The sequence below is a fragment of the Myripristis murdjan genome, chromosome 3, assembly GCF_902150065.1.
Source record: "Myripristis murdjan chromosome 3, fMyrMur1.1, whole genome shotgun sequence".
NCBI lineage: Eukaryota > Metazoa > Chordata > Actinopteri > Holocentriformes > Holocentridae > Myripristis > Myripristis murdjan.
In genome coordinates, this window is record NC_043982.1 from 6457327 (window position 1) to 6483310 (window position 25984).

General features: G+C 43.2%; 1 protein-coding gene across 1 annotated transcript; it reads left to right on the plus strand.

Annotated features, from left to right (window-relative positions):
- Positions 1 to 244: 244 nt before the first annotated feature.
- On the plus strand, positions 245 to 25603 carry dhx38 (DEAH (Asp-Glu-Ala-His) box polypeptide 38). The gene is made up of 27 exons (XM_030078256.1): positions 245 to 487; positions 734 to 1062; positions 2066 to 2289; positions 2412 to 2573; positions 4721 to 4883; positions 5013 to 5131; positions 5235 to 5311; positions 5399 to 5554; positions 5794 to 5955; positions 6738 to 6845; positions 7318 to 7442; positions 7546 to 7683; positions 7989 to 8175; positions 8975 to 9160; positions 9360 to 9500; positions 9874 to 9984; positions 10544 to 10660; positions 10843 to 10950; positions 11432 to 11544; positions 15420 to 15628; positions 16790 to 16944; positions 17842 to 17997; positions 19420 to 19554; positions 19999 to 20124; positions 21142 to 21237; positions 21346 to 21467; positions 24156 to 25603. The coding sequence occupies exons 2-27, from the start codon at positions 737 to 739 to the stop codon at positions 24235 to 24237; spliced, it is 3804 nt and encodes a 1267-aa protein (XP_029934116.1). The 5' UTR covers positions 245 to 487; positions 734 to 736; the 3' UTR covers positions 24238 to 25603.
- Positions 25604 to 25984: the final 381 nt, after the last annotated feature.

Consider the following 25984-nt stretch of genomic DNA (forward strand, 5'->3'; position numbering starts at 1 on the left):
AAAATTCAAAAAAGAAAAAAAAAAAACCCTGTTTGTTTTTCAATGGGACATGGTATGTGCATGTATGTTTATTCTTTCTTATTGTATGATTTATTTATGTTCACATTTTATTTATTACTGCTATTTAAAAATTTTCCTGTATATTTTTGTGACCTTGCTTACTATTTTAAATAAAGTTTTTTTTTTTTTTTTTTTTTTTTTTTTTTTTTTTTTTTTAAGACTGCCGGGCTAATCCCGTGGAATTGTGGGATTGCAATGGCAGCCCACTTGTCTGTAAACAAATACGCATTGTGTACGATAGCCACAGCGTTGGCGGGTTTACATAACGTCGAGTGACAGAAAAACCTGCTAGTCTCTGGTTTATTCGGCTTATTTTAAATTATTAACTTGATGTAACCATTTGTATAATCTGAGACTGAAACACGGAGGCGCACAGGACAGCGTCGGTCAGCTAGCTGGCTAGCGAACGTTAGCTGCCCGAACTGAGGTACGTGCCTTTTATGTTCCGCTATTTTACGGCAGATTTATCACTTAAGTTTGGTTCTGCTACTTATAAAAAATAACCGAGTAGTTGGCATTAGAGTGAACTCTCACTGTAACCTGGTCGCTGTGGGGAAAACTGCTGATTAACATTTCCCGGCATGACTTCATGTATCCTCACCAGGGAAGTGCAGTTTGACGCTAAGTTCACATTATATGATTTCACTCATCATACTGCGCTGTTTCCCGGCAGATAATGGATGAAGATGTGTCCATGCACAGACTGGAGGGGACTGAGCCGTCCTCTCAGGTCGGAGGGCTGATAGTGAAGAAGAGGAGCGCCGCCGCGGAGCAGCATGTGTTCCGGGCTCCCACTCCGCGCAGCTCCCTGCTGGGCCTGGACCTGCTGGCCGCGCAGAAGAGGAAGGAGCGGGAGGGCAAGGACCAGGGAGAGGCTGCCACTGACGACAGAGCCAGGAAGAAATCAAAGGTTTCCTCCTACAAGGACTGGGAAGAAGGTAGAAGCGACTCTGGGTCGGAGGATGACGAGGATGAGGAGGACAGAGGTGTTAAGAAGGAGAGGTACAGGTCTCTCTCAGACATCAAAGAGTCCCTTACAGGTCTAGCTGGAGCGTGTTCGCAGTTTCACATTCTTTGTTCAGAAGTGACAGGTCGGCTTCCATCCGGCTTTATTAGCAACACCTGTGCCATGTCATGTCATCCAGTCCACCAGCTCAGCCATACAATTTGCTGTTATGCTGCCTATAATATTCAGTTTTCTTCACTGTCATAGAGCTGTTCAGTTAAGTCATATGACTACGCATCAAGGTTATAGTTGTTGTAGGTGCTGTTGTGTTGAACTGCATTATAATCAGAGGTGTTTCTAATATTCTCCCCACCTCTTGTATGTAAATAGAGAGGAGAATAATTAGAAACACCTCTAAATATGTTGTAGTTCAGTTCAACATCTCCTTTAATTATGACCTCAGTAATAAACGTGGAATTGAATTTACACATTTTCAGCTCTGTCAGCAAAAACACTGAGCAGTATAAACTTCTTAAAAGTGGAATTCATGGTGGAGTTGTTGGTATTGCATTGCATTGTACAGGTGTGCCTAATAAGGTGGCCACTGATTTTCGTGGTATGTCTTATTCCACATGAGTGTAACAGATGTTCGAAATTTGATCTGCCAAGTTCTTCTCCAAAGTGAATCTGAATCTCAGACAAAGTTGTGTTGTTGTGCATCCTTAAAAATAAATTCAGCTTTAGGCCGTGGCTCTAAATTGTGGTGTTTGGTGGGTCGGATCCACCCCATTGATTTTGGAGAAAAGTCCTTGTGAAGCACTCGCTCTCCCCACAAGGAAGGAGCAGATGGGTCAGACTTAGAGGATCTATTACAGTCTAGTAGCAGATACCAGCATATGGGTGAGGACTAACACTGTGACTTAACATAATGAGTTGGCTGGAGTTTTGCTAACAGCCCTTACTTTTATTGTTGCTGGTGTTCTCTTGTCTCCCCTTAAGTTGATTTATTGCTGCATTGATATACACATTGTACCGTATTTGATTTTCTCTTGACTGCAGGAAATATCGTGTGACCGGCTCCGAGACGCCTTCCAACCCTGGAGGCGTCAGTGAGGAGTTCCGCCGCAAACACCAGCAGAGAGAGAAAGACAGACGTGAGCATGGAGTCTACGCCTCCTCCAAGGAGGAGAAGAGCAGGGACAGGGACAGAGACCGAGACCGAGACCGTGACCGAGACAAAGAGAGGAGCAGAGATAAGGGCAGAGACCGACGGAGTGAAAGAGGTGATTGTCAAGCTTGTTTGGATTACTTGGTCATGTAGTCGCCTTGCTGTTTCACCAGTAGAGTAAGTCATACTGTAGCTCAGGAGTCACGTTGCGAGTAACTTTCCCTCTGTGTGTGCCAGATGAACGGGAGCGCAGCCACAGCCGAGGCAGCAGCAGCAGCCGCTCCGAGCGCTGGGAGCGCAGCGAGAGAAGTGAGCGCTCACAGAGAGACGGCTGGTCTGATCGCATCAGCCGGGGCAGTAGGAGAGATGAACCCGCGACGCCACAGCAGCACCCCAGAGGTACAGGCTTTTTCTTTCAGTCCTAAAAGGATACTTCACTCATAATGGATTCTATTTCATCAAACACTCACAATGTGCTGCCTTCAGATTCTGATAAAGAAGGTTTTACTTGCAAGCCTTCATGTGTAACTTTTATTACCATTATAGCCTTCTCTGATCCAGTGGGAAAAAAATGGGTCTGTAGTTTCTCAATTTTACAGTTGTACAAACCCAATTCCAAAAAAGTTGGGATGTTGTGTAAAATGTAAATAAAAACAGAATGCAATGATTTGTAAATCTCATAAACACATATTTTATTCATGATAGAACATAGACAACATATTAGATGTTTAAAGTGAGACATTTTACTATTTCATTCAAAATATTAGCCCATTTTGAATTTGATAGCCGCAACACCTCTCAAAAAAGTTGGGACAGGGGCAACAAAAGGCTGAAAAAGTAAATGGTTCTAATAAGACACAGCTGGAGGAGCATTTTGCAACTAATTAGGTCATTTGGCAACAGGTCAGCAAGTAGACTGGGTATAAAAAGAGCACCTTTGAGAGGCTGAGTCTCTTAAGAAGTAAAAATGGGCAGAGGTTCAACTGTCTGCAAAAAACTGCGTAAAAAAAAATTGTGGAACAATTTCAGAAAAATGTTCCTCAGAGGAAAATTGGGAAAACTTTGAATATCCCGACATCTACAGTTTATAATATTGTCAAAAGATTCCAAGAGTCTGGAAAAATCTCTGTGCACAAAGGACAAGGGCGAAAGCCAATATTGGATGCACGTGATCTTCGGGCCCTCAGGAGGCCCTGCATTAAGACCAGGCATGATTCTGTTATGGAGATCACTGCATGGGCTCAGGAACACTTCCGCAAATCATTGTCGGTGAACACAGTTCGCCGTGCCATCCACAAATGTAAGTTAAAGCTCTATCATGCAAAGAAGAAGCCATTTGTGAACACAATCCAGAAATGCTGCCGTCTTCTCTGGGCCAAAGCTCATCTAAAATGGACTGAGGCAAAGTGGAAAACTGTTCTGTGGTCAGATGAATTGAAATTTGAAATTCTTTTTGGAAACCATGGACGCTGTGTCCTCCGCACTAAATAGGAGAGGGACCATCCGGCCTGCTATCAGCGTAAAGTTCAAGGGCCTGCATCTCCGATGGTATGGAGGTGCATTAGTGCCTAGTACACATCTGGAAATGCACCATTAATGCTAAAAGGTATATACAAGTTTTAGAACAACATATGCTCCCATCCAGATGACGTTTTTTCAGGGAAGGCCTTGCATATTTCAGCAAGACAATGCTAAACCCCATACTGCATCCATTACAACCGCATGGCTTCGCAGTAGAAGTGTCTGGCTGCTGAACTGGCCAGCCTGCAGTCCAGACCTTTCACCAGTCGAAAACATTTGGCGCATCATAAAACGACAAATCCGGCAAAGAAGACCTAGGACTGTTGAGCAGCTAGAATCTTACATCAGACAAGAATGGGACAACATTCCCCTCCCAAAACTCCAGCAACTGGCCTCCTCAGTCCCCAGATGTTTACAGGCTGTTGTTAAAAGACGAGGGGATGCTACACAGCGGTAAACATGGCCCTGTCCCAACTTTTTTGAGATGTGTTGTTGACATCAAATTCAAAATTATCTTGTTTTTTCTTAAAATGGTGCAATTTCTTAGTTTGAATATATTTAGTTTGAATAATATGTTGTCTATGTTCTGTTGTGAATAAAATAGGGCTTTATGAGATTTGCAAATCACTGTATTCTGTTTTTATTTACATTTTACACAACGTCCCAACTTTTTAGAATTGGGCTTGTACATCAAAAGTTCAAATTTCACGTATCTGCTCATGTGCCCAGGACATCCTAAACACTTGTTTTTTTCACTCACATCTTGCTGTAAAGACAAGTTCTGCAAAATCTTCTCATGTGCGGTCATGCAGCGTGTGTGCACAATCCCATGCATTTCACTGGCTGATCAGCTTGGATACATCCCTTTAATTTTGTCATAATTCCTTGGATTGTAGACAGTGAAATAGTGTGATAACAAAGATTCTATGCAGCCACAACTTAATAAAGTATGTTTTTTTATTTGAACTCGCTGATGACACTGTATCAAACATCATCTTCTTTATACATAACTTATGTTTATACAGATTCCTTCACACCCTCACGCTCCAACTGGGACGAGGATGACAGCGGCTATGTTAGTTCACGGCACTCTCAGTGGGAGTCTCCGTCCCCCGCCCCTTCACACAGAGAGTCAGAGCGCTCGGAGCGCAGCCACCGCTCAGGCCGGGACAGTGAGAGGAGGGACAGGTAAGCAGTGTGTCTTGCATTTCTATTTGAAAAGCTGCAGGGGTTATATAATGTTACCTCAAAGACATTTCAGAGGTAACGATATTTAACATGGTGTACATGATGAATGTATCTCCTCTGTGTTCTTAGGTCAGTGAGAGGCCGTTACCCTGATGACACACCACTGCCGACCCCTTCCTACAAATACAATGAATGGGCCAATGACCGGAAGCATTTAGGCTCCACACCTCGTTTATCGCAAGGAAAAGGTATTAAATTAAAAAAAAACAAAAAAAAACAACAACATTTTGTGCTGACACAGAGGTTTTGAATATATAAGATAGCACCTCTAATTCTGTCTCTATGCTTCAGGTAAAAGAGAAGATGGTGAGGAGGGAATCATGTTTGATAATGAGGACGAGAAAGAACAGTGGGAAGAGGATCAGAAGGTGAGCGGCCCATGGATTTGAAGCATTTCATATATGGCTGTGAGTTTTTAAAGCTGCCTTTTTTTTAACGGTTGGACTGTTTTGCAGCAAGCTGACAGAGATTGGTACATGATGGACGAAGGCTACGACGAGTTCCACAACCCTTTGACGTCCACGTCTGATGAGTATGTGAAGAAGAGAGAGCAGATCCTCCAGAAGCAGACGCAGAAGCGGATATCAGCCCAGAAACGCCAGATCAATGAGGTACACCAGCCGTGAATGTGTGCACGCATGCATTACAATATTTATGTGCATGCTTATTCTTGTGCGTCTGTTTGTGTTTGTATGTGTGTAGGGTTGGGTTTACTTCATCATAATGTTGTGACATTGCTGTGTCCATGAAGTGATGAAAATTTAAGGAATTGATACCTGTTGTGAGAAAAAGAATCCTGATCTGCTGCTGAAATGACCGCCTCTGTGTGTCCCCGTGTTCCCTCTGTCAGGATAACGAACGGTGGGAGACGAACCGCATGCTGACCAGCGGGGTGGTGCAGAGGCTGGAAGTGGACGAGGACTTTGAGGAGGATAATGCCGCCAAGGTTCACCTGCTGGTTCACAACCTGGTCCCTCCTTTCCTGGATGGAAGAATAGTCTTTACCAAGCAGGTAACCAAGACGAGAACTTTACCACAGCAGGGTTCCCCAGCATCCTGGAAAACCTGGAAATTTACAGATTGGCTTTCCGGTCGTGGGAAAACATCTGGAAAATGGATGAAATGTCCTAGAAATATCAGATAAATTTGAAATATATTACAAAAATTTGCCCGAGATTACATATTCAAATGTTTTCTTCAGCTTACACTGCACATTTTTATTCATAACCAGCTGTTGTGTTTTGCCGAAGGCTGAGCAGGTCAAAACTGACACTTTGATCAAAATGATGTTTGCGTATAAACAACATCTTGTGCGTTGTTAGCATGTTATTAACCTGTTATTTTTTTATATGTGACGTGTTGCATAATACACAAACAAAATGTAATTTGAGACATCAAATTCACGAGTTTGGGCTTTTTGGCCAGTTTGTCCATTATGAATCATTCTCAGATGACCCTCTGTGAGCAACAGCGAACATGTACACAAGTCACTGAGTATGAATAATCCTAGAAAATAATTTCTTTAAAACCCCCTTGAGATAGTTGCTGTATCAAAATATTTAGCTGTGATTTAATAGAGTAAAGTGGGTTAAATCTCATCTTTAGATCAAAACTCTTTCACTGGAGACAGTTTGCTAAATATTTGTGTGTGTGTGTGTGTGTGTGTGTGTGTGTGTGTGTGTGTGTGTGTGTGTGTGTGTGTGTGTGTGTGTGTGTGTGTGCGTGTGTGTGCGTGTGTGTGCGTGTGTGCGTGTGTGCGTGTGTGTGTGTGTGTGTGTGGTGTGTGTACTGCAGCCAGAGCCTGTCATCCCTGTGAAAGATCCCACCTCTGACATGGCCATCATCTCGCGTAAGGGAAGCCAGCTTGTTCGTAAACATCGTGAGCAGAAAGAGCGCAAGAAGGTATGCTGGCTGAGTGACTGCTCATGGTTTAACTGTGCTAATGCTAATTAAAAATATTAATGGCATATATGTCAGCATAAAGGATTATTCTGTAGTGTCTCGTGTAATCTCACTTGGGCATTGCCCCATTCTAAGTTTACTTTTCAAAACTGATAAAGTAGCATTTAATACTGATCCAATATTTACAGAGTGAAGTCATCTGCTAGTACTTTAGTTTTGTTTATATAGGCTTTAAACCTATTCAGTGATGGATCGCTTATATGTAATTCTAGTTGCTGTAATAATCCTTTCAAAGCACTGCTGACCACACGCCATGTGAATTGTCAGTGAATTATTGATAAAATGTAGGATTTGTGTGGCTCAACACAGCTGTTTGATGAAGGATTGCGACTGGACGTTGCACCTCATTTAAAAACGGGTTTCTTCATAACCATGTGATGCAATTTGTCTGAGCGTTTGTTAATGGTTTCAGGCCCAGCACAAACACTGGGAGCTGGCAGGCACAAAGCTGGGGGACATCATGGGTATCAAGAAGAAGGAGGATGAAGATGGCTCAGGGGGCAAAGTGGTGGGCGAGGATGGCAAAGTAGACTACAAGTGAGGAGCTAAATGATTTAGCTAACTACATCGTTGATTCTTCTCAGCTTTACTGGTCGAACTGTGCCAGTTTGGTAACCTTCCTATTATGTCTGTGTTACAGAGCGGAGCAGAAGTTTGCAGACCACATGAAAGACAAGAGCGAGGCAAGCAGTGAGTTTGCTAAGAAGAAGAGCATCCTGGAGCAGAGGCAGTACCTGCCCATCTTTGCCGTCAGACAGCAGCTTCTTAACATCATAAGGTACCGACAGTCTGCCTTCACCAGTGTCCTCATACCCATTTTCATCTCCCGTTGGTGTTTATCAAACTAGATCTGTGATAGCTGGATGTTTTGCTTGGATATTTACTTCAGGCTCAGTGAAGGGAGCTCCCTGATAGGTCCCAGCTGACAGACATGCAGTAATAACTTGTCATTCACATATCATTTCTTACAGTCCAGGATGAAAAGTAATTGCATTCTACCTCTCTGAGATTAATCTTTGACTAATTTTATCAACTTCCCCTGAGGCTGCATCATTTAATTTCGGTGTTTTTGTCTCTCTACAGGGACAACAGCATTGTGATTGTCGTGGGCGAGACGGGCAGCGGGAAGACCACTCAGCTGACCCAGTACCTCCATGAAGACGGCTACACCAGCTACGGCATGGTGGGCTGCACTCAGCCCCGCAGGGTGGCAGCCATGAGCGTGGCCAAGAGAGTCAGCGAGGAGATGGGCAGCAACCTGGGAGAGGAGGTGAGACCGTCGGCTGTTACTCATTTGGGAAGAGTTAGATCAGTGTTTGGAAACTGGCTATTTCTGATCGTGAAATGTTATGATTAGGAATGCACACTGGAGTTAATGGAAATTAATTGCCGTAAGTGGTGAATTGCAGATTAAAATGCAATTTAAGATTTTAGGCTAGCAGGGATCAGTAGCTTAATGGAAATGTCTGAAAAACAGGGTTTGATTGCTGCTTTTCAGTTTCATAGTGATTGGACTCGAAAGAAAATCCGGAGGTTTTGTTCATGTTTTCCATCAGCATAAGTGTAATTACTTAAATACCCAAAAGCGCTACTCAACACACTTAAAGTTAATAACAATCAGCTTGAATTAAGTGTAATGCTACACACCCACACACACACAGGCTTGCACAGAAGTTGCTGTAATTGTCACTGACCTCATGCCCAGCCTCAGTTTCTGCCCCAGGAGCAGAGTAGAAGACACATGCTATTCAACACTGCCATCTAGTGGCCACAGTGAAAACATGGAATCGGTGCCTGATATTTTCACTTGGCTCTAGTGAGGCCTGTGGAGAGAGAGGGGAACATGCAAATTGGAAAAAAAAAACAATAAAATTAAGTAAGTTAGAGCTTATCAGAAGGTGTCATGTTGGTGGGATGGCTGCAGTTAACCGGTACATTGGATTTTAATTTGCTTGCCTCTCTTGCTGAGGCTTGCACATATCACAAAGTATTCACTGTAATGCGGTTCTTTAAATTTGCAGGGTTAAAGATTTATTTCAAGTTGACTTTTGTGACAATTTGTCCTGCAGGTGGGCTACGCAATTCGTTTTGAGGACTGCACATCAGAGAAAACGGTGATTAAGTACATGACAGACGGCATCCTGCTGAGAGAGTCACTGAGGGAGTCTGACCTGGACCACTACAGTGCTGTTATCATGGACGAGGCTCACGAGCGCTCCCTGAATACTGATGTGCTGTTCGGTCTGCTGCGCGAGGTCAGGGCACACTTACCCAACCACAGGACACTTTGTTTTGTCAAAGGCAAACCCACAGTTTTCAGGCATAAATTATTGTCTCTACGAGGTCATGACTTCCTTTTCTGACCTTTTCTGTCTGTGTAAACATACTACCATCCTAAAACCTTTTATGCATTTCTCTGTCTTTTTTTTTTTTCTTTTCACTTTTTCTTACCAGGTTGTCTCTCGACGCTCTGACTTGAAGCTCATAGTCACGTCTGCCACGATGGACTCGGACAAATTTGCAGCATTTTTTGGCAACGTGCCCATATTCCACATTCCAGGAAGGACATTTCCAGTCGACATTTTATTCAGCAAGGTATGTTTCTGTTCACATGTTTTGCCAAGGCACCACAGGGCTTTTTATAGCTTTTAGAGTAGTGATGGGCAGCGGACAACCACCTTAACCTGCCATCCCTGATATTTAATCCTTGATGATTTTGTCACTCCTACAGATGCAGCAGTAGATCCATCACTAATCATATTACCACACTCACAATGATTTACCGAACATTAAATTTAGTTATATTTTCACCATAATAGGCAGCTATCCTGTTTATTAAAATCTGACTGCACATCTTCTCAGTACTTCATATTGTTTTTCTGGCCTTTGTTCCAAGCAGTGTTTGTTGTTGTGCTCATTTCAGTTGTCATTTTTCTTTTCTGTATTGTTTTGAATATTTTATGTGTAGACTCCTCAGGAGGATTATGTGGAGGCAGCCGTGAAGCAGGCCCTGCAGATCCACCTCAGTGGCTTGATAGGAGATATCCTCATCTTCATGCCTGGGCAGGAGGACATCGAGGTGAGCGATCTGCCCACTGATGACCACTCACTGACATGTCTCTAACTTATTTATGTGTCAGGTGCTACAAAATCGTAGAAGTGCTTACACGTATGCTGGGAGTCAAATGACTTTTTGGGACATTGTCTCGTTGGTCAGCTTAACTTTAATACCACCAAAAACATGTCTCAGGTAAAAATTTGCCCTGTGCACATACATTAGTCTACAGTGCGATGATTAATGGTAGGCCTTTAGCATTGTCTAACGCAAGACCGAGCTGTTGCCGTGAAAGATGTTTTTTTTTCTCTACCAATCTTAATATCACATAAAGGGCAAATTGGCCAACTGGCCATTTTTCCAAACATCGTGTAGTCCTTTGAATTTTGTCGTAGGCCATGGGCATGCAGTGTTTTTCTGCTGCATGTTTACCACCCTGTCCTCTTACTTTGACACATTTGTGTACACAATTTGGCTCTCACTTGGTTAAAATAAGACATGCAGACTAATCCTGTCAGGACCCATCCCGTGCCAAAACCTGCTCACAATGTTAACAATGTCTCTGCTGTCCGGTCCCATCCAGGTGACATCAGATCAGATTGTGGAGCGTTTGGAAGAGTTGGAGAGCGCTCCGCCTCTGGCTGTGTTGCCCATCTACTCCCAGCTGCCCTCTGATCTCCAGGCCAAGATCTTCCAGAAGGTTTCTAACCACAGCTTCATTTTTCACAAAATAAATATCACTGCCTGTAACGTTTTATTTTTTGAACTGCTAATTATCTTCCTTATTACACATGCATTTCTACATTTTTTTATGTATGAGTACCTGCAGTGAATACAGAAGTGTTCCCTCTTGATAATAGCGTTTGCGTTGCTGACTTCTAGGCTCCAGATGGTGTGAGGAAGTGCATTGTTGCTACCAACATCGCTGAGACCTCACTCACTGTGGACGGAATCATGTTTGTCGTGGATGCAGGATACTGTAAACTTAAGGTACTCTCGTTGCACCTTCAAGTTCATGTTGAAAGCTTTTACACCTGATGTGGGCGGTACGAGCTTCTGACTTGATTGGGGTTCCGGTATTCTAGTTGGAAATATCGGGTAACCATAGCAGCCTCGAAAGTATCAGTCATGGATCGCGTGAAAAGTTTTTTTCCCCCAATGGGTTTATAAAACTACAGAGACAAAACATTGAAAAGATCTATTGTAGTTCAGCAGCAGAGTGAGGAGCAGAGATTCTGCTGCTAAAGTTGAAAGCAACCGGAAACTTGGCCGTCATCAGTATTTCTGAATTTCCCTCTTGAAACTGCAGCTTTGAAGGGGTCATTCATGTGCTACTAACTTGTAAACATGGTGCATACGATGTTTCCAACATGCACTTGAAGACACAGTTAGCAGTTTTGAATAGTTTCTTTGTCCTGTGCAAGATGAAACCAAGCTGAGACACTTCTCTCCCTTTTGTGTCTCCAATCAGGTGTTCAACCCTCGCATTGGAATGGACGCTCTGCAAGTTTATCCCATCAGCCAGGCGAATGCCAACCAGCGGGCAGGCAGAGCAGGACGTACAGGGCCAGGACAGTGCTACAGGTAATGCCCCCTGTCTTTTGTTGGGACATGCAGGTGTTCACAAACATGCAGAAAGACAGACACCAAGAGTCCTGAGCTGGAACTGCTGTATTGTTTTGACAGTACTAATGTTTCCCAAAGCATTTCTGACCTCACAAGGTGTTTGGGTGTTCATATGCCCCTTTGCAGCTTGGTTGCATTTTCCCTTACAGAGAAACTAGAGATGGGAATTTTGTGTTATTCAATATTCTTTTACTCTGTTAGATAAAATACAAGCTCTGTTGTTTTAAGGAGTGATGCCCCCTGCAAAAAAAAAAAAAAAAACCCTGATAGGTGTGGGAAATTTAGACTTTCCTTTATTCATACAATCAATAAAACCTTGTGCTTACTTTTCTTTCTTTTGTATGGCGAGTATAAATGATACTTGGCTGTTTAATAATTGAACAATAGCCTACATAATCAAAATTAAAACAATAATAAACAAATGATCACAGAGAAAACTCACTCCCCCAGCACAGATGTAGCAGGCACATGCTGCCATATTGCATCGCACCAACAAGGAGAGGTAAGCTCATTTTACCTCAGGAAGGCTACAGCACCACCCTGTGGACTCAGTTGGAACTGCGATATTCATGTGAGGGATGTTTCATCTGTCTCAGACAAAATCACTAGTAATTTACCAGTCAGATAGGGGGTTAAATAATGAGCACTCGGGTATTCGCTCCGATCCCTTAGAGAAACCAAATGCCAAACCCAAATCTAGTAAAGCCTGATATCTTCTGCTGGTGACTGAAATGTCCATCTGCTATTGCTGATCTTTGGTGCCGGGTGATGTCGCTTTCTAGAGTGCAGCAGGTGGTGACATCACCTGGCGTGAATGATTAGCCAATAGCAGATGGACACTTTACTTCCTTACTTGTGACTATTAGATATGAGTCTTTACTGTTTGGGTTTGGGATTTGGTTACTCCCTGATGTTCCATCACTTGTGACGTCTTGATGAACTATATATGACAAGACAGATTTCTTTGTCTGTTTCAAGTTTGAGTGATCCTGTCATTAAATTTTCACAGTCTTACCAAGAGACTCTCAATGTTGACATTGAGAGTCTCTTGTCTCAAAGAAAGGGATGACATTCTCATTTTATTATTGCCCTTTTGGGTTGGAACAGCCCCTTGAATGGGCATTATCTTCCCTTTTTCATGCCCGTCTTAGTCCACATACAGAAATGAGCCGCCTGAATTCAATAATTTTTCCTGTTTAGCCTTTTCTCTCATTGAAGCCCCTTCTCCATCCCCTAAAATGTTGCAACATTTTAACAGCTGGTAGGTAGTGCTGCTGTCAGTGTGTTTTCATCCCTCAGCTAACTGAGATCAGCACCCTCCTCAGATGGTTCGCCAGGGCTCTTGATGTGCGACATGACCATGCTTTCAAGACAGTCAGAGGCAGGAAGGAGAAGAGAGAGGGCCAGAATCCTAATCTCTAGAGGATTTCATGCAGTTTAATTCTGTTTACAGCAGGGAAAATGGGCCACAAAAGACCCTGTCAGAGGTTTCACATGACCTCTCTCCCTCCTCTGCCACATTTACTTAAGAGATAGAGTGACACACACATTTATACACATGTACACACACATTTTGCATTGCTAATGAGGCGGGATACTTATGAAAGCGCACATATTTCAGAATTAATCCTACCCCCACCCATACACACAAGCTCACACAAATCTGTGAAGAATCAGTTTGCGAGTGGAGCTTTACACGGAGTAGAGCCAAGGTGTTTGAGTGGCAGCTGATGTGTATATGTGTTGGGGAGAGGAGAAAGTAAGTCACGCTGGCTTGCGTGGAGAATTCCCCACTCGAAGAGCCTCTTAGGTGTGAACGCAGACACCCGCACACAAACTCCAGCCTCATACACGCCAACATACACGTCCAAATCACTCCGTAATAATAAACGCAAACATCAGATAACTTTAACGGTTGAGAGGGTTTTTTGTTGAGCGGCCATTCGCTCAAAGTCAGGCTTTGGAAGTTTCCTTTAAAAGATTGTAGCTTGGTAATTTTCCTCTTCAGCGAGGCTGCGCCTGTATTTGCAGATGCAACATAGACTGGTCCTAATGAGATTGAGCACATTGCTTGTGGTCGTGTCCATGTCTTGACAGCAGCTCCATCTCAAACTCAAGGATGGTTTCTGCGTCCTCTCTCCCAGCTTCCTAAAAAGTTCCTTGTTTTGCTGTTGGTAGAGTTTCAGACAGCTTTGCTTGGCCACGTCTGTTTTTCTAAATTCCATCTCAGATTGCTAAAAGCAGTTTCAATGTTTGCCGGGTTCCCAGGTGTCATGGAAAATCGAGAAATCCCGGACATTTATGAACTAGTCCTCCAGTCATTGAAAACACCTGGAAAATTCTTACAAGGACTTAAAGAGATAAAATGCCGTGTAAATTCTCATAAGATCCTTGAAAATTATAAAGTTTTACTGAGATTCTATTTCTGAATGTTTTCCTCAGCTCACATTGCACATTTTTAGTCCATTCCGCACCTTTTCAGTGCTTGTTGATACCCAGCTGTTGTCTTTTGCCATTCTGCTGTGCCAAATGTGTTTGGAAGGTAAAACAGGTCAAAAACACGCCAGAGGACACTTTGATCAGTACACTGCAAAAATGCAAAATCTTACCAAGATTATTTGTCTTATTTCAAGTCAAAAATGTCTTATTTCTAGTCAAAATATCTCATTACACTTAAAATAAGACATGATCACCTCAGAAGTAACTTGTTTTTAGACAGTTTTCACTTGTTTCAAGTGAAATTTCACTTGAAACAAGTGAAAATTTGCTTGTTTTATTGGCAAAATTTGCCAGTGGAAAAAGTGAAAATTCATTTGAAACAAGTGAAAATTAGCTAGAAACAAGAAACAAATTTTGCCAATGAAACAAGCAAATTTTCACTTGTTTCAAGCAAATTTTCACTTGAAACAAGTGAAAATAAAATGCCGTTTCACTTGAAACAAGTGAAAATTGTCTAAAAACAATTTACTTCTGAGGTGATCATGTCTTATTTTAAGTGTAATGAGATATTTTGACTAGAAATAAGACATTTTTGACTTGAAATAAGACAAATAATCTTGGTAAGATTTTGAGTTTTTGCAGTGTAGGTTGATCAGTTGTATGTTATCAATACATTTGTGTTCCGTGAGCCTGTTGTTAGTGAGTTAATTTTTTACATGTAAACAACAATACACAATGTACAACGCAACAATGTGTTGAAAATGTGTTATTTGAGACCACAACAACAATTTCATGCACTTTTGAGCTCTTTGGCCACTTTGTCCAATTTGAATCCTTCAAAGCTGACCTCAGAGCAGCAGGGAACATGTGTATAAGGCAGTGAATGTGTCCTGGAAATATGCCCTGGACACTGGAAAATTATTTCCTTAAAGGAATGGGAACCCTGAACTGACAGGACTAAAACTAATGTGATTATCTGTTAACAATTTTCCACACAAAATATTTTGAAGCTGTCATTTTTCACAATCTCAAGTTTGTATCTAGGAAAAGCAGGCACTTCTATACACCATTAATTTAATGGATGTTGGGGAAATTTTGTCCTTTCGCTGCTTCCTTGTTGGCTTTGCTGGACATTGATTTCCCATGCTGTCTAAGGAACCTCTGTGTGCTTTCTTCAAAACCATCCAAAAGAAGGGACCTTAAAAGGAAGCTTCCTATCTGAATGAGGCCTGAATAAGACAGTCCTATACCCTGAAAAGTTTTACTGCCTGCCATGCCATAGGAAGCTTTCCTGGGTTTGAGAGATCATCACTCTTCCTTGCTTAAATGAATTTTCTCAGTGTGTATATTTCTCTGACTGTCTCTCTGCACCTGTGCCTCCCCTCCCCATTCAGGCTGTACACTCAGAGTGCTTTTAAGAATGAAATGCTCACCACCACCATACCAGAGATCCAGAGGACCAACCTGGCCAACGTTGTCCTGCTGCTGAAGTCTCTGGGCGTCCAGGACTTGCTGCTCTTCCACTTCATGGACCCCCCACCTGAGGACAACATGCTCAACTCCATGTACCAGCTCTGGATCCTGGGCGCTCTGGACAACACAGGTGTGTAGAGGGTCTCCTCTGGTCTCGGCCACACTTGTGTTAGCCTGTTTTGGCATAGAGGGTATAGCATAAATCGTCCTACATTTAATATCAAGCTGAGAATCATATCTATCTGAATGCTGTATTTTCCTAGCATGGTGATTCGGGACGGGTTTCAATTTCATCCCATTTTCGAATCCACATCGTTAGTTTTATCACAATTACAATACCAATTTTCCAGCTTCCTTATAGTGTTGTTGTGTCCTGCTGTTACCATCATGGCTTTCACATCCAGAATGCATCAAGACATCCGCCCTTGACTGCTCTGGCTTCAAGAAAAGAGTTTTGAACAAACAAAGTAACGTAAAGTGATCATTTGTTTGAAGCATGCGGTTTGGTCAGTTGAGTTTCCCTGGGCTAGTCGTTCAGCAGATGGGAGGTGCGCCACAAATAACATTTAGCAAAAATCTTCACACATCAACTCAAAAAAAGGCATAGATTAGCAGACTAAATTTTGGACTCTGAGAAGTGATACTGGATCGTTCAAATGCTGTAATAGTGACGCCAACATAGGCAGGAGACTGTCTGTCTTCTAGAAGGATGTCACAGTGATGATGCAGATGCTGAAAACAGAGCTGGAAGAGGCAGTTGTGGGGTTTAGCCAGTGGAGTAATTGCCTAGTACCTGATCCTGTGTTTGATTTGACTGGTCGGGTCTCATCTCTGTCTCATCTTGGTGAGATTCCTAGGGATTTAGGGATTTGGGGATAAGGGGGGACTTTTGATGATTCCCTGTATGGTGTGTTAACAGCAGATTATCTCTGATTAAGGCTTACCTGGCCCAAACTGGCTGCTCTGCCTCTCTGCTCTTCCTCCTCATAAGCTTCTTACACTCTGTCATCTAATCATTCAAATCAGAACCAGCAAAGTTTTTGATCTAAGTCTTTTTTTTTTTCCCCCCTCTATAAGTATTCTCAACTGTCAGCAGTTCATCCTCCTTTCTTGCTGTTGTAGACAAACAAGAGCCACATTATGCCGCCTCTCCCTCCTGCCAGCAGGCTCTCTCATGGACAGGAAGTGCTTTATCTGTCTCGCGCTCCTCCCACCGCGATCCTTCACGTCTCAGAGACTTTTATATTAATTGTTTGTAACCGTGCTAATGTGTGCTCCCTCATCTCCTCAGGTGCCCTGACACCGACGGGGCGTTTGATGGTGGAGTTTCCTCTGGACCCCGCCCTGTCCAAAATGCTGATTGTGTCCTGCGACATGGGCTGCAGTGCTGACATCCTCATCATCGTCTCCATGCTCTCTGTGCCGGCCATTTTTTACAGACCTAAGGTACTTTTCCTCTCCCAGACACAGTTACTGCTGTCATTGCCTGGTAGTTTACATAAGCCAGGCCTCGGTAATTGAAACATTTACCTGTGTGTCAGTTTTTATCATGATATATATTATAACTAACTGGAAACGGATGAAAGGTTGAGGGGCAGTGGTATGTTTAACCTTCTGTTATGATTTTGTTGTGAAAGAATCAATTTGTATTTATGTATTTCTGCAGTGCTAGTGTTTAATAATTTAGTCTTGCAAAGTAATACAATAAGTGTATTTGATATTACAGTAGGATTCAGTGAAAGAAAAATAAACCTTAAAGGAACAGTTCATCCAAAATACAAAAAAGATATTTTCCTACTTGCGCTAGTGCAGTCAGTGCATCCAGATAGTTTCTCTGTAATTTGCTGAGGTTTCCAGTCTGTCCTGATTTCCCCAGTCTCCCCTGGTTCAAACTAACCATCCAAAAATTACATGGGAAGAATTCAACAGCAACAGCTTTTTAAAAAAAAACAATGACATGGATACTGAGCGTAATCCACAGCCCTCGGGGCCAAAGACTTTCATTGGAAACTATTACCTGCGTAACACTGTCAAACTTTATATATCTGCCTCCAATTCATATTCGCTGGGGATGGATACAGTTTGCTGGTGTTCTTCAGCAGGAATTAGTTCCCAATGAAACTTTACCCCAAAAGTTAGATGGCTTGAGCTCCACAAAAACATACCTATCCAGCTCCAAAGCCCTCTCTAAGTCTCAGAGAAGCTCGCTGGATGGGTAGGTTGCATGGGGGTAAGTGAGAAAATATCTTCTTCTGTATTTTAGGTGAAGTCTTCCTTACAAATTAAGCCCTTACCCGAACTAAGCCCTCATAAGGAAAACACTTCATCTGTGTGTCCCTCCAGGGCCGAGAGGAGGAGAGTGACCAGGTGAGGGAGAAGTTCTCCGTCCCTGAGAGCGACCACCTCACTTACCTCAATGTCTACATGCAGTGGAAGAACAACAATTATTCCAGCATCTGGTGCAACGAGCACTTCATCCACACCAAGGCCATGCGCAAGGTCAGACGCCCGCTTCCAGCCCGCCGCTGCCTCTCCTTTGTGTCTCTGGATGGAAGCATCTGTTCTGGCATGTCGCCATTGTCAGCCCGAAACTTCACATCTTAAGCCTTATTGTTGTTTTTACTGATCATTGATTGATTTTATGTTCGATTAGCTCCAGGGTCCATGAGAGTTCAGAATCCTGCTGTGTCATTTAAAAAGGTTTGGCTGTCAGTTTGCAAATATGCCAACTCCCAGCCTTATATTCAGACTGAATGGCCATCCTGTCTCCACTCCATTATTCAGTCTGACATCGCCCCCATATGGCCAATTCCTGTAGGTGGAGGGATTTGAATTCTGCTAACCAATCACCAGCGACTGACGCATCCGCCTGCCGTGACGTAGCATGACTTAGCAACTTTAGCCACATGCAAAAATGTCAGTCAGTGTTGATGCTTCATGCCGTTTACGCCAAGTCAGTTTCTTGGTGAAAGGGGCCATAACAGATGCAAGTGCCTCATACTGCCGCAAAGCCGGTGAAAAACATTTGGAGGAGTGATTCAGTGAGTCTGTTCCAACAGGGCGAGTTGATAAATTTAATTAAACTTTTGCCAAATGCTGTTTGTGCGCCAAAAACACCCCCTCCTCACAGAAATGCCCTCAGTGCACAACAGTGCTCTACTTTGAGTGTTTTTAGTTTTAATTTATTTAAAACAACATTGACAGCAGCGTCTACAACTTTATCATCCATTTACTTTTGTTAGCTTGTACTGGCTATGATGTCTAGCTCTGGCACAGCTTGATCGCCTCAACAGTGTTTGTGTCATCCTACAGCGATGCTGATTGGTCCCGTCAGCTTTTCAAACGAGAAGTCATAGCTGGATTTAGCAACACCACACAACTCTTAATACACTCCTCAAAATCTTAAGACCAGTTGAGAAATTGCAAGAATTTACATTTTGCACTGTTGGATCTTAAGAGGATCTCTAATAGGAGCTTCAAAATGCAAAAAGAAGTAATGGGAGTGAGACAAAAAAAAATTTGAGTAAGCAATTAATTGCAAACAACCATTAAACTGAAATAGGCTGTTCATCAGCTGATCAAAAGTTTAAGAGCACAGCCTTTAAAAGCCCAAATCCTTGCTTATGCAGCTCAACAATCCCACCGCGTTCACAGAGAGAAAGCTTTTTTGCCTTTGCCAGGAGGAGGTCATGACAGTGTGGCTACCTGACAGAAAATGACACTGAATCTACATTTTTGCCAAGATTAAAATTTTGATCAGGAGTGTATTACCCCAAAAACTTAATTCTGGGAGATGGAGTGTTGTCATCTGACAGTGGTGATGCATTTTATAATATAATTTGTAAGGCTAAGCTTGGTGGCTCTCAGCAGGTGAGGCTGAGTTTGGGAGGTGGGACTCTAACGTGTATTGATTTTGTGTAGGTGCGTGAGGTGCGCTCCCAGCTGAAGGACATCATGGTGCAGCAGAGGATGAACCTGATCTCCTGTGGCTCTGACTGGGACATCATCAGGAAGTGCATCTGCGCCGCCTACTTCCACCAGGCTGCCAAGCTCAAGGTGCCGCCGCGCTCTACCATTTCCCCTAGTTAACATGTTGGGCCCGGTGGCAGCTGGTTGTGACAGATTTATAGCAGCATAATTACAGTCGTGAAATACCCCATCTGGCCTTACATTAATGCAGTGTTAAATCTGAAAGGGGATTTCCAGAACATGACTATATAATCAAGGCTTTCCATTTGACTTATGAATAGCCAGCTAACCTGAGCCATAGTGGCAAGGTTAAGTACTTTTTTTTTTTTTTTTTTTTTTTTCACATTTTTTCATTGCTTTGGCCAGGTGGAGAAGCAAATTATCCCTTATAACCTGCCTGGCCCTGACTTTGAATGCACAAACAAATATACATACACACCGGAGTACGTTGGGTGCTGTTTTCCCTGTGCGGTTGGCTCTAACTCTGAGGAGCACAGCTAATTTATTATTTATGTGTGTGTTTGCTCCCAGGGCATCGGCGAGTATGTGAACGTGAGGACAGGCATGCCGTGTCACCTCCATCCTACCAGCTCCCTGTTCGGGATGGGCTACACTCCTGACTACATCACCTACCACGAGCTGGTGATGACCACCAAGGTAAACGCCGCGGCCCGGACGACATAAAAAGATCTCGATTTTTTTGGGGGGTGGCCCAAACCAAATTTATTTGAATCTATTTTTATTTATTCCTTTTTATGTTGTTGTTAAGAAAAATCGTACACGTTCATGGTAATTGCATCCATTCAATTGGCTTTGCATAGGCCTTTCCCAAAAACGTGTTCTTTTGGCTTCGTAAAAGGGTTGTCTGTTATTAAACACAACTCATGACTAGATGCTGCAAATATGCTTTATAATACGGTTTATTAAATGTAAGAGAAATTTGTTAGTCTCTTTTTTTAATTAAAACAAAATGAATTCCTAAGTGGCTGGGTGATATATCAGTATTATATCGATATCGTGATGTGAGACTAGATGTCATCTGGGATTTGGGATGTTGTAATATCATGATATGGCATTAGTGCTGTCTTTCCCTGGTTTTAAAGGCAGCATTACAGCATTTTTCTAAACTTACCCAATTCTTCTAGCTGTTCTATTATTTGCCTCTACTTGCTTGATTATCTTATTCACATTACTGATGATTGCTTATCAAAAATCACATATCATGATAATTGATTTTGTCCCACCCCCAGTGGCCGATACAGCACAGTAACAACCTCTAATGTGTTGCAAATTACATTTTTTTGAATTATTTCCTGACACCGTATAAAAATTCCAATTCAGAGATGATTTTGGCCACGAGGCGTTTGAAGCAACATTTGGCTTTTGCGTTTTGCTTTGGCTGGGGTCTGTGCCAAACAAGCGTGTTTTCTTCCATCTGGAAAACACAGTTTTTAGGCCAGGGCATCTCTGTAGCACCCTAACACTTGACCTGTTTTGCCACACATTTTACCTTCATCAAAAATTTGAATTTGAATATCACACTTTTTCCATATTGCTGATTGTTCACCCGTCTTTCCAGAGTGTCCGTATTTGGGATGAGAAGTGGGCGATCTGTTGAAGCATCCCGAATAAAAAGATCAGGTCTTTATGTGCTGTTGATGTTTGACCTTGCAGGAGTACATGCAGTGTGTGACGGCGGTGGATGGCGAGTGGCTGGCGGAACTCGGGCCCATGTTTTATAGCATCAAACACGCGGGGAAGAGCAGACAGGTGAGCCGACAGGAAGCCAACTAGTTGCTCATTGCACCGTGCATAGCCTCATCCCCGACTTTTGTTCAAAACACATGATCCCGATTCTGGTTTCTCTTCGACGTGCAGGAGAACCGTCGCCGGGCCAAGGAGGAGATCAGCAACATGGAGGAGGAAATGTCCCTGGCCGAGGAGCAGCTGCGAGCGCGTCGCGAGGAGCAGGAGAAGAAGAGTAACACCGGCAGCCTTAGGTAAGCAAAGCGGCCGCCTCCTCCCATCACACACAGCCCTCGTCTAACAATGGTTCCCCATGGCCCTCATTTTCCATACACCGTCAAGATAGAAACTGTTTAATTTACCTACCTTTCTGCCTGTCCATATCTTCACTCCTCCCTCTCCCTCTCTCATTTTAGCCGCCTCTCCCCCCCTCTCTCTACTCCACCTCTCTCACTCTTCATGATGAGCTTTTCTCACCTCTGGTCCCTCCAGACGAGACAAAAAGAAATAATATTGACTCCTGGCTGACCCCCATTACTGCAGCAATTTAAATTGTGCCGTAGCCGAGCAGAGAAAGGATGGAACATTCATTTTCAAATTAGACCAAAAAATTAATTTCGCACCCATCCTCAAGCTTCACAGACAAGAAATAAGGTTATAAAGACATAGATTAAAAAAAAAAAGAATGAAATAATTGTTAATTAATCAGTGGGTTTATATATATATATGAGTTTGTGTGACCACATGTGTGACAGATCTGTTGAAAATAATCACACCAGAAGTGCAGGATTAAGAATTAGATTAAGCAGAGGAAGTTGGCTGTGCGATAATGAATGTGGTGCCACTGAAGTGTCTCCTCAATGGGCCCAGAATGCACTGCTCCGTCCAGCAGCCGTCCCTGCTCGCCTGCACAGATCAGTGAGATGAATTCGCACAGGGCCTGGTCCTTGTTCAGAGGTCTTCTTAAATGTAAAGGTAAAAGTAAAGGAGGAGGTTTTTTTCATGAATGCAGAACAGAGCGAGTCTTTGGTGACCTCATCAGCGCTACGAGGAGAGCGGCCTTCATGTAGTGTGTGTGTGAGAGTGTGTGTGTGTGAGGTGTGGAAGGTCACCGGGCACCTAAACCGGCTTGCATATTGTGAACACAGCCATTTATTACCTCTTTAGAGTATAAAATGGCTTGGTTTTCATTTAATTCATGAAAAAATATGAATACAAAGTGATTAAATAGAGTTAAAAAAAAAAAGTAAAATCACTCAAAAGATGAGGAGGAGCCGTGAAGAGCTTTCTGAGCTGGATGAGCTTGTCAGGTGGGCCCTGTGTTGTGAAAAATTCACCGTGAAAACAATCAAAACCAGTAATATTATCTTAGACAAGGAAACCGGGGAGAAAAAAAAAAAAACAATGAAAAACCTTTAAAGTGAAATGATAAGAGTAGAAAGCAGTGCCTTTATTAGCCGCCTGATAAGCATTTGCATGACAGCGTTTAAATGCAATGGAAAGAAATGATTGTGATGCAGCATTTCTCAACTGGAAGAGAAGTCAGTCATTTGCCTGTGGAATTAGGTTGGACCGGTGGAAAGTGTAATGTGCTCTTGGTGGGTCGTCCCAGAAATGGGCGCCTCTGTATCTGGTTGTTAAAACAGGCATTAAACAGGATCTTTTGCCCGTGTCATGATGGCCTCCAACATTTCAGCCCGTGATCTTAACATCAGGAACAACAGTGGTGGAGGTGCTGGTGCCTCAACGTGGATTTTCATAGTTAGGAGATAATAAATGGTTGTGTTGATTTTCGCACGGTGGTTTTTGCCCCCGTCGCCCTGCCATATTTAGGACCCTGTCAGTCTCTTGATGTCGTCCTTGCTCCTGTGTGTGTGTGTGTTCGTGTGCAGGCACTCGTACGCGTTTGTGCATCAGCGGCATCAAACTGGTGGTATCCTCGTCTGGAGAGAACTGCCGTAATTTTACCTGAAAGGGGGGGGGTGAGAGAGACTGGGGAGACGGGACAGAAGGGGACACAATGACAGAGGGGGGTTATGGCCTGATGGCTGTAATTGCTGCAGGTGTGAGTGTGTGTGTGTGTGTGTGTGTGTGAGGGAGAAAGAGAGATGAGGGAACAGTGGGCAGTGTCAGGGTGTCACGCTGCTGTAATTAAAGATGATAGATTGTGCTGTCAGAAGCGTCAGGCTCTGCGTACCAGCGCTCTCCACAGAGACACCAGCCAGCCTTTTCACTCTCCTGCAGCCCCCCCCCCGCCCGCTGTTCTCTTCCTCACTTTCAGCAGCGCCGCCCGGTCTTCCCCCAGCCCGTCACACTGTCCTTTTAAAGAGCCGTCCCACTGATTTTGCATGTTGAGCTACAAAACGTCTATACGCCACAAGGCAAGCAGTCGTATTTCACAACTGCAAATATCATTTCTCCTCCCTTTTCTCCAGCCATTAGTCTCCATTCACTACGATATGAAAATGAACTCTGAGACTTCAAACTTTCTTCACACCCGTATGCCATCACCGGAATAAAGTCGTTCACATTCGTTTTCCTAAAAGCAGCAGCACTGTTGTGTTTTAATGACTTGAAATTGGGTGGAGTGAAATGGTCCCTCCGCAAGGGAAAATAGTCCTTGGGGAAGCAGAAGCAGAACATTATAATTTTGGTGTTTCCGCTAAAAAATTCAAACTTGAAAATAGTGTTTTTGATTGTGTGTTGTAAAATCTTTGCAAACTGGCTTGTTGCAGTGTAAAATGTGGGTCAGTGTTAGTAAAGGGACCAAACATTCATAATCACTGGGTAGCCCTTTAACTGCTGGACTAGTAGGAGACATTGAGCGGCATTTGAATTCACAGAGCAATAAAATGCATGATTAAGCAGAGTGACAGTCATCTGTTGTCATGGATTTGCACAGTAAATGAAATTTACATTGTTTTGACTTCTCTCTCTCCCAGGGCGGTGAAAATCTGCACACCAGGAAGAAGAGAGGACGTCCCCATGACCCCAAAGCGCACCCCGGCCCGCTTCGGACTCTAGGCCACCTCCCGGAAGTTAAAGCCCCCCCTCGACCATCTGGCCTCCCCTCGTCTATCACCTGCACCCGAAGCACACCAGCAACCCAGACTCTGAGTGGGACCAGGCTCACAGCCCCGGCATGCTCCCATCGTCCCTCCCAACATGGGCGCAATCACTTGCAGTTCCCCGTCTGACCACTAGAGTGAGAACTTGTATAAGGCACAAGACTCCAAAGCAGCCCTCAGCTCCATCAACATGCGTCCCTCCACTGTTATCAGCCGACAGCTGTATCCATGACACAATGCAGTCTTTATTCTTTTGATATCTTAGGGAAGAATAAAGAACAATGATGTTTTGTTTACATTCAGTATTTATACCCCTAACGTACCTATTGTGACGTGATCATCAAGGGAAAGTCATTTTATAAACGGGTTGTGATTTTACATGAGCTAGAAGTGTTCTTTATCCATCTTGAGTTAATTATCAGTGGTCAGCTGATGGTAAATGTTTGTATTTACAGTTGCTAGTTCAATTTTGTGTCATTTTTTTTTTTTGGATCTTTGTGAATTCCGCGGTGATTTCGCAGCTCCCATTCACCTCGATCATCAATTTCGTATTCTGCATTTGGCTGACCCCACTCCCTGCTGTGTTGTGTTGCAGGCTGAGCAGCGTCGGTGCCATCATGAAGTGCTCCTCCACGGACTGAAGCACTTTTCAAAGTGTGCTTGTGCTGTGAGTCGTATTGCAGACCCCCATAAACGCACATACACTCACACAAGCTTAAGCAGTTGACTTTTTCCCTGCTTCCGTAACCTTGTTGCTACAAATGTAATATATCCGTTTTTCCTCCGTACATATAAATGCTGATATGTAGGAGTAAACTTGTACGTGGTGTTATTATTTTTTTTTTATAGTCCTTATGGTTAAAATAGCAATTAGTATCCTCTGAGATTACAGATTCTGGAAGACTTTGTTCAAAACTCAAAACAAAGTGAAGATTTGCGGAAATATCATCCACACAGGGACATAGTTTGAGCTGTGCGTGTGTCCTCAGTCGTCTCAGCCAGTCGCAGTATCACACAGCACCAAGCGGGCCGGGCACCCTGCACGAAAACCGTTCAGCAGAGGCCACATTTTAGCAATATCGCTTCTGTTTTGTGCTTTTCACGACTGAATGTCGGCCAGTGGCTTTTCTCTTCTTTGGCAAACAGGAAAAAAGCCACTATTTTGTAATTTGAGGTATTATCTGATGTTAGTCTCAGGCCAATATGTGTACAGTTTGGAAATCAAGAGGTAGTTTGGCAGTGGTATGAGTGATCATGGTATAATGTGAGCATTTTGGCATTGCAGGGCCAATAAGAACTGAACAAATAAAGAATAGTGCTGATTCGCTGTTCTCAGGTTTTACTTTCACACACACTTTTACTATCCAGTCATTTACCAGGCAGATATTATTCAGTGTGACTGATCTGGGGCACTTTTGTAATAATTGTGAACTATGACCTTACCGGGTCAAGAGTCTTTCCTAAACAGACTCAAAGCCTTTTCTCTCCATTTATGTGACGGGCTAGTCGGTGAAAATTCTTGGTTGCACAAGGCTCAAAGAGAAATCTTCGGTTCGCCTGTAGAACTGAGGTGGTCATAATGAATTGTAAGCCCTGGTTGTTGTTTTTTTTTTTTTTTTGGGTTTCTCAGCTGCACGGTTGTGAGCTGAGGCAAGTAAAACTGATCAGAGCGAAACAAAAAGACGGAGTCCATCCCGCCCTTA

What these genes read in the sequence shown, in the direction of transcription:
- dhx38 (XM_030078256.1), top strand. Translation starts at nt 737, where the DNA reads ATGGATGAAGATGTGTCCATGCACAGACTGGAGGGGACTGAGCCGTCC. An exon ending in GACAGTGAGAGGAGGGACAG is followed by an intron (nt 4,884 to 5,012) that starts GTAAGCAGTGTG and finishes CTGTGTTCTTAG; the next exon opens with GTCAGTGAGAGGCCGTTACC. An exon ending in AGAAACGCCAGATCAATGAG is followed by an intron (nt 5,555 to 5,793) that starts GTACACCAGCCG and finishes TCCCTCTGTCAG; the next exon opens with GATAACGAACGGTGGGAGAC.